Genomic DNA, 8,954 nt, shown 5'->3' on the forward strand with positions numbered 1-8,954 from the left:
CTGCATTTAATGAGTAGATTGTTTCTGTAGGGAAACAATTTGCATACATAAAAGTTTGTAGAAAACATATAGTAAATTTTGGAGTTTTGATACTAATGGTGAGGAGGTAGCATCCTTTAGAAGGTGCCATTTGAGCTTAGCTTTGAAGGAAGATAAGGATTCTAAGAGGTGATAATGTGCAAAGAGGGAGGGTGCATTCCAAGCATGGAACATGGCTTGTTCAAAATCAGAGGTGGGAAATGGCACATTAAAAAATAATAAGTAAATTTTGTTTTGATTGAAATGTAAAGTCCAGAAAGTAGAGGAAGAGAAGAGAACAAGCCTTTGTTAAGCACCTACTATGTGCCAGGCACTGTCCTAAGCATTTAAAAAAATATCCAATTTGATCCTTACAATAACCCTGAGAGGTAGATGGTGAGGGGGTGCTAAAAGGTTAAGTAAAGTGTAAACATTGTGGAAAGGTATTTGGAGACAGATTACAAAGATCTATGAGCACCAAATAAAGAAGCTTCTATTTTATTCCAAATAAGGAGCCACTGTAACTTTTTTTTTTTAAATCAGGCCAGTCATGTCATCATAATTGTGTTTTCAGAATATCCCTTTGGTAACTCGGTAGAGAATGAATTATAGAGAGGAGAGACTTGAATTTACTCATCACTTCAGTTGCTAAATGTTGTCATGTCTACCTCCACAATATCTCTCCCCTCCACCTTTTTTTCCTACTCACACAGCTACCACCCTGGCTCAGACTTTTGCCACCTCTGTACTATTGTAATCGCCTTTTAATTGGTGTCCCCTTTCCAACTCATCCTTCATAAAATTGCCAAAATTTTTCCTAATATCCAGTCAGATTGTGCCATTTTGCAACACACTTTCTACTCTCAGTACATTTCAGTGGGTTCTGTCTCACCTCCAGGATCAACTATAAACTCTGTCATTTAAAGCCATTTACAACCTTGTCCCAAGCTACCTTCCCAGTGGCCATATTGTATATTATTACACATACTCTACAGTTAGAGGGTATTGTATAATATTATATTGTACATACCATATACATTTATGTACCGTGTATGAATATTGTGTGTATAAAATACATGTACCATATATTATGTGTGTGTGTATAGTATAACATTGTATATTATTCACATACACCACAGTGCAATGAGACAGTCCTTTCTATTCTTCACACAAGGCATTCTCCTACCTCTCTGTCTTTGCTTTGGTTATTTCTTCAAACTTGGAATGCACTTACTCTTCATCTTTGACCCTCAGGAGTCCTTGTTCCATTCAAGACTTAGCACCAATGCCACCTTCTTCTACATGATCACCACAGACTATTACTAGAATTTCCCCCCTGAAATTATTTTGCATATATATTTTGTATATATTTTTCTATATCTCTGTATAGGAATGTATTGTTTTCGTGGTCAGACTTTAAAGATACTTGAAGAGAGAATGTTTTTACTTTAATCTTTGCACTAACCTGGCACATAGTAAATAATGCCTAACTTTCTGTTGTTTGTTTGATTATTAAGAGACTGTAGCAGATGATAGATAATGAAAAGCCTGACTTATGGATGTGGTTGTGTTAGTAGAGAGAAAGGAAATGGATGTCAGAAATGCTATGGAGTCACAATGGACAAGCCTTGGCAATCTAATTGAAAATAGTGAGGAAAGGGTCAGCTGGGTGGCACAGTGGATAGAGCACCAGCCCTGAAGTCAGGAGGACCTGAATCCAAATCTGGCCTCAGACACTTTACACTTCCTGGCTGTGTGACCCTGGGCAAGTCACCTAGCCTAATTGCCTCAGGGGAAGAGAATAGTGAGGAGAGGGCTATTCAGGAACAGCGAGAAACTGAAAATGATTTTTTAAATTCTGAAAGGATGGTAGTTTTATTAGCAGAAATAGGGACACTAGAAAGAGAGGAATATTTTTTTGGGGGGAAAAATAATAAGTTTTGTTTTAATCATGAGAGAGTTTGAGGTGAATATGAAATACTCACTGAGAAATGTCTGTGAGGCAGTTAATGATTTGGGACTAGAATTCAAGTGAAAGACTAGGGCTAGATACATAGATCATCAATGAGATAGATTAGAATTAGGAAGGTATCTTAGCAATTGTATGTATCAGGTCAGCAAACTATAGCCTTTAAATCACCTCGAATCCATCCTGTTTTTATACAACTCATGATTTAAGAATGGTTTCTAATTCCTTGATCTATTAGAAATCACTGTCCCTGTTTATAAAGATGGAAAAAATGTTCCCTAGGTCATCTGTTAACCTAATGTCTAACTTCTAGGGATCAGGTGGGAGAGAAGTCAACCACTCCACTCCATCTTTAGCCTTATGTTTAATCTCTTGACCAAAAAAACAAAAACAAAAAAAAAACCAAAATCACTATAACTATTTTTCCCCCTGTGGATAATTGCCCTAAGAAAAGAATCTACTTCCTCATCCATCCTCAAGTGTCCACACTAACATCAGATGCTTTCTTATTCCATAATCTTTGCTGATTCATGAAATCGAACAACTGCCACCTGATTTTTCAAAACTTAAGATAATAAATTGAGCTTCCACTATTGTCAGAAGTATTATTTTGATTCTTTGATTAGCCACACTGAATGAAAATATCATTAATAGAAGAATGGGTTATTCAGGCATTGGATATTGGCACCTATTTCTTCACACCAGCTCTACTTCCTCCCATAGAGTTTCTGATGTTCTTTCAAGTATAGCACTGCCAAGTTATGAGTTTGACATTTCTGAGGTGAAATTGTTTATCTGTAGTCAAAAGCAAAATTGTTTGATAATTTTTTTGTTCCTGCCTCTAGTTTGATGCTATACCTTTTTTCCTTTCTTTAGGAATGGTGTGACCAGTTGTCGGATGAGGACAGAAAGTGAGCAGTCCTGTGGCTCTCCAGTTGTTAGTGGTGACCCAAAGGAAGATCACAATTATAGTAGTGCCAAATCTTCCAATCCCAGGAGCACCTCCCCAGCCAGTGACTCCATTTCTTCTTCTTCTGCTGATGACCATTATGAGTTTGCTACAAAGGGCAGCCGTGAGGGCAGCGAGATTAGCTTCCAGAGCCATGAGAGCCATAGTGAAACTGAAGAGGATGACAGGAAGCATAACAGAAAGGAGACCAAGGATTCTTTAGCTGACAGTGGGTATGCGTCCCAGCACAAGAAAAGGCAGCATTTATCCAAGGTGAGGAAAGTCCCCAGTGATACACTGCCCCTTAAAAAGCGACGCACGGAGAAGCCCCCAGAGAGTGATGATGAGGAGATGAAGGAAGCAGCTGGATCTCTCTTACACTTAGCAGGAATCCGATCCTGCTTGAATAACATCACCAATCGGACGGCAAAGGGACAGAAAGAGCAAAAGGAAACCACAAAAAATTAAAACAAATCACTGATTTGTTTTGAACTTACTAAAAAAAATTTTTTTTGTTTCAGCACGTCAGGAGAATTCTAATGATTTGTGGCAATATCAACAATTTTTTTTCCCTTTTGGTTTGGTTTAGGGTTTTTGTTTTTGTTTTTGTTTTTGTTTTTGTTTTTGTTTTTTTTGGACCCTTAAAATTTTTTATTTTTAAAGGAGATTGAAGCCATAGAACTCATACTGACACTCAGCTGTTTTACAAAAGCTTTTCATTATCTGAAGACAAAACCATAAAAGCCAAAATTTACATTGCTTTCTCCAGCTTGTCAGAAGTACATGGTTGAATATGCTGTGACACCCGCTTTAATGCAATGGAAATACAATTTGGCATCAGTTACTCCTTGGGTCCTAGAGGAAATGTGCACAAATCAGTCATTGGTTAGGCCTAACCCCTAGGATTAAGAAATTAAAATGATCACACGATTGGGTTAATGAATTGAATGTGAATAAGGAGATTTGGGGAAAGCAGGAAACCCTTCCGTCTTGACAGAACCAAGAACCTGCCAGTGGCACTATGGTTTCCAGTGATACCGTTGCAAGTCTGGAGTTGCCACATGTCAGGCACAGTTGTTTTCTGCTTTTACATACCCTTGTGGCTTGAAAATATAAAGACTGATGCCTTTTAAGTGGTGGAAACTGAATTGTGTATGTGATGAGTTTCAGTGAATGATGAGAAGAAATAGGGCAAATTGTTAGAGATTTCGCTAATCATTGAATTCTGTATTCTATAGTAGATTCAGAAGCCATAAACCCGAAGATTGGCACTGCATACAAAAAATAACAATAATGCAGAGAACAAGCTATGTCTTCTTAACTGCCTGAGTGAAAAGCAATCAAGTCTAAGAAATTACAGTAGATATTAAGGAAAGAAATAATGATACAGATCTTTTTCTGTGGATCAAAAATATTTGATCTAGTTTAAAAAAAATTAGAAGCTACAAAACCTGCCATTAGTATTATGATGTGTTAAAAAAATTTTTTTTTGTTTTCAAGGCATATTGGTGGACAAGAAAATAAAATCTACCAAAAAAGAGCTCCTAAGCTGCCCTCAAAATGGAGTTTGCAGTTAATGTCAGTCAGGATTCATCTGTGCAAAAATCATTGATTTCCAGATTCATCCAGTGTAGCCAGCAAGAATATTTGATCCACAGTGCATGGATTCCTTTGAGGAAAACAAAACAAGAAATCACAAAAAAAAAAAAAAAAAAAAACCCACAAAAAAAAAACACAAAAAAACACACAAAAAAAAAACCACACAAAAAAACAAAACTTTTTTTTATTCAAAGATAACAAAGTTCTTGTAAGGTAAATAATGTATTTAGCATGAAGCATGAATTATTTTCATATAAATATAGAAAATAGAGAAAAGGCTATGCCTCTAATTTTTAAGCCTTTAGGCTTAGAAGTTTTTTGTTTTTTGTTCTGGTTGGGTTTTTTTTTTTTTTTTTTTTTTTGTTATTGTTGTTGTTGATTTTTTTTTGTTTGTTTGTTTTGTTTTATTTTTGGTTTTTTGAAGCAGGTGTTTAAGGTTTAACCTTCTTCAGGGACAAACACTGACTGTTGGGGAATTTACTCTGCAATATATATAAATATATATATATAAATATATAAATAAACTCCACGCTCTGGTAGGGCTTGGATGGTTGAACTATACTGCCTTGTCTGAACATTCAGCCCCTTCTCCCCCCCACCCTGACTTCTCTGTTTTAAAAAGTGTGTCCTTTCTCTTTGTCTGTACATGTCTAACATGACGCAATAATTTGAGGGCAAATTTAGTAGTGAGTGTATATGATAGAATCAAGAGAATAATGGGAAGCTGAAACTGAGAAAATCATGATGATTTGGTTCTAGGATAGATGGCAGTGAATAATTATGCAAATTTGCCCCTAAGGAGGAAGAAGAAATTGCTAACAGGCCTTATCTGATAGTGGTGTGAAATACGGTACAATGTTCAGGAGACAGGGACACAGGTGGTGGAAATGCAATTCCCAGGACATTTTACAGTAACTATAGAAGTTAAAAGGAGGCAAGAAAAAGCCCCTGATCTCCATGTCCTCAGCATTCTAGAATATTGTTCTAAAATTATCTGAATTATGAGGATACACTGCAACAGGACAACCTAGTGAAAAATAGAAACCTCTTTTATGTGTCATTTATTTTTAAAAAACGCAAATATGCTTATTCGATCTTGGGTTTTTCCTCCTTTTCAAAAAACTCTTGAAAAGCTAACAGAAAGATCTGATAGTTTTTCCTTACCTTCCCAGAGAACTGAAATTAGAACCAACCAATTACTGTCCAATACAGAATGTCCTGGGAGGTAATTTTGATTAAGAAAAGAAAGGTTGTGTAAGGGGGAATGTGAGGGAATGCAGGCCTTTAAATCAAAGGGTGAAGACCAATTGGCCTATACCACAGAATTGTTTTCCTCTGATTCAGTGAAGGGAAACTCTTTGTTTTATAAATATATCACAAGTAGAGCCACTTAATTGAGCCTGAATTCATCTTTTGCCAATACAGCAGCATTACTCAGGCAAGATTCTGTCACTGAAACACGTTTTTTTTTGTTGTTTTTTTTGTTTTTTTTTATTTCCCATCTGGTAAATGGGGACAGAAATGGAGGCAATCTGTTCTCTCAGGTTCACCTAAGTTCCCTTGCATCATAGTCACTCAAAGGCAGAATGAATCTGAGTTCTCCTTTCTCACTGTTTTAAGCCCGCAATCCCTATAGATTAATAGAAAAGATTACCCACTCCAACTTCTCTCTCTCTAAATTGTATTTAATCCATATTTTGCAGAACACATTCAAGCCTGATTTTTGCAAGGTATCGTTTTTTCCAGTAAATACATATAAACAGTTTCTGATCATTTCTTTTTTAAATGAGCAAAGACTCTTTTTAGAAAACCTTAAAATATTTCATGTAATTTCTTATCTCAATCCTTTTGTGTTCTTTACTCTTGAACCACTTTTTTTGCTTAAATACCTCAATCAGCAACTTCTAAGTGTCATTTTCCCCAAGTCTCACTTTGTTGGGGCAATTTTAGCAGGGGCTCTTTTTCTTTTTTATTTTGAACATTACACATTGTGCACAACCAAAACAATGAGTCAGTACAGAATCACAAGATCTGAATTGGAAAGGAACTCTGAGGGTATCCTGTCCAATCCATACCAGGCCAAGAGTCTCCTCTGTAACAAATCTGAAACTAGGTCCTGCAGTTTTTCCGTGAAGACCACTTCTTTGGTGGTACTTACTATCTCTTGAAGAAACCCTTTCAATAGTAGCTGTAACTATAAGGAAGGTTTTCCTTCCAACACTCTGAAATGTGTGTGTCTCCTACTTCCCTTTGCCCCTTCTTCTGTTCTCTGTAGCCAAATTTAATCTGTTTTCTGTCTCCCTCTGGTTCTCTTTTCCCTAGTTCCATCCCAGTGATCTGAATATGGCATGATCTTCAAAGCCCTTCACTATGCCGGTCATCCTTCTCTGAATACTTTCCCCTCCTATTCATGTTCTTAAAATGTGGCACTCCAAACTGAGCACAAATTCTGCAAATGGGGTCTGACCAGGGCAAAATGCACTGGATTTCTCCTTTTCCCTTGTTCTGTATACTAGACTTTTCTAAATGTAGCACATGATATCAATTTCCCCCACTCCATCCTCCCTTCCCCCTAATATCCCTCTGTTCATTTATGTAGCTTACCATCTCCTTCATTCCCTAAATCTTTTCAGATTAACTGCTGCCTCACCACACCTGACCTTTTTGGAACCTGGGAGGTTAATTTTCTGAAGCATCTTAAGACTTTATTTACATATTTCCCTCGTAAATTTCATCTTGTTACTTTATGTTTGATTCTATGCTCTAGCCCAGGGGTCCTCAAACTTTTAAAATAGGGGGCCAGTTCACTGTCCCTCAGACTGTTGGAGGGCCGGACTATAGCAAAAACAAAAACTTTGTTTTGTGGGCCTTTAAATAAAGAAACTTCATAGCCCTGGGTGAGGGGGATAATAGTCCTCAGCTGCCTGCTCTAGGATTAGGATCTCTTGTGCTCCTAATTTTGCTGCCCACTGGGTTGGCCAACCCCCTGAACTTTGTATTGCAGTTAGTCTGCAAATTGGTCAGTATTGCATCTAAGACTTTTGGCCAAGTCACTACCGTGAATTGACGCTTAAAATGCTTTAGTAGACACCTCCTTCCAAAATGTCATCTATTAATTACTGTTCTTTGGACCTAATCTGTTTCTAATGTATCTGATTTCACTGTAATTTAGACATCATCTGCCCATCTTTTTCACATTACTAGAATGAGAAGACACTATTCCAAACTTCATTAATATCTAGTAATCTCTATTTACCATATTCCCAGGACCTACCAATTTGCACTTTTAGCATAGGCCAAAAGATATGCATGGAACACTCTATGAAAATCATTACAAAATTCGCCTTGAACCCCAAGCTTTTCCTTACTCTTACTAGTAACTCTTAGGGCCAACTCCTCCAAAAAGCAATTGAATTTGACTTTGTAAATATATATATATATACATATATATATATATATACATACATATATATATATATATACATACTAGCAATGAACAGAGGTGAGGGGTTAGGGGGGAGAAGGGAGCAGCAAGTGCTATTTATAATGTACCTCATCTAAGGACAAGATGGTCAGTGCCTTTGAAGGCAAAGTGATAGGAGTCATGCAGTGGGGGAAAAAAAAATTTAAGCAAAGCCCTATTTGTGAAAGAATATTTTGCATAAACTTAATCCACTTTAGGTCTAAAAATTCCCTTCCAAATGTTTGATCATTCAAATTCCAATACCCATTTATTTATTAGCTTATCCTAATAACCTTCCCTACTCATCATTAGATAGTGTTTCACATTCTGTTTTCATAATTGGTCTTTTGGACCATGGTAGCTCCAGTGATTAAATAATATTTCAACAGCATTTAAAGCTACCTTAAGTGGCCTAGAGCATATTTGTGTTCTGTAACCTAGTACAACATATTATTGGCTCTAACACATTTAAGAGATTATCTTTAGATAATTTTTTTTTCTTAAATGCTGTACGTGTAGACAGTTTTTAAAATTCTGTTCATTATAATTTAATTTTTCCTCAATATTCAGAAAGGAAATTGCATTAATTCTCCTTCTGCCCTATCCATAGTGTTTCATAAACTCTCTTTCCCTATCCCCAATAGATTTTTATATTTCCAGGAGTTCCTTGGTATGGTTATATAGGAAGTTACCAAACCTTTGCTGCAATGGTGTCCTCTCTTCTCCCTCCCCCCCCACCAAAAAAAAAAAAAAAACAGCTAAGCAAGCTATGAAAGATTTTTGACCTGATTCAATTATGGCAATTTTTTAAAGGTCTTTGGGAAGCTACATAAGCATGAAAGAGATCTGTAACTGGCCTGGATTGAAAATCCTTTACCTTTTCTAACACAAATTCAGGTATTTGGGACTAGCGTAGTTGTTACTGAGATAGCACTTCCTAGCGAAAAGCCTGACAT

The 8,954-nt window shown here is 36.6% G+C and overlaps 1 protein-coding gene across 8 annotated transcripts in view; it reads left to right on the forward strand.

The window, feature by feature from the left end:
- Nucleotides 1-5,096, forward strand: part of FOXN3 (forkhead box N3) — a 496,195-nt gene extending 491,099 nt beyond the window's left edge. For all 8 annotated transcript variants that reach the window (XM_051977428.1, XM_051977426.1, XM_051977427.1 and 5 more), the window contains one exon: nt 2,864-5,096. In XM_051977428.1, the coding sequence (XP_051833388.1) occupies nt 2,864-3,404 (541 nt within the window). In that variant the 3' untranslated portion in view covers nt 3,405-5,096. The remainder of the gene's footprint in view (nt 1-2,863) is intronic.
- Nucleotides 5,097-8,954: the final 3,858 nt, after the last annotated feature.

This window comes from Antechinus flavipes, chromosome 2, assembly GCF_016432865.1.
Source record: "Antechinus flavipes isolate AdamAnt ecotype Samford, QLD, Australia chromosome 2, AdamAnt_v2, whole genome shotgun sequence".
In the NCBI taxonomy this organism is placed as follows: domain Eukaryota; kingdom Metazoa; phylum Chordata; class Mammalia; order Dasyuromorphia; family Dasyuridae; genus Antechinus; species Antechinus flavipes.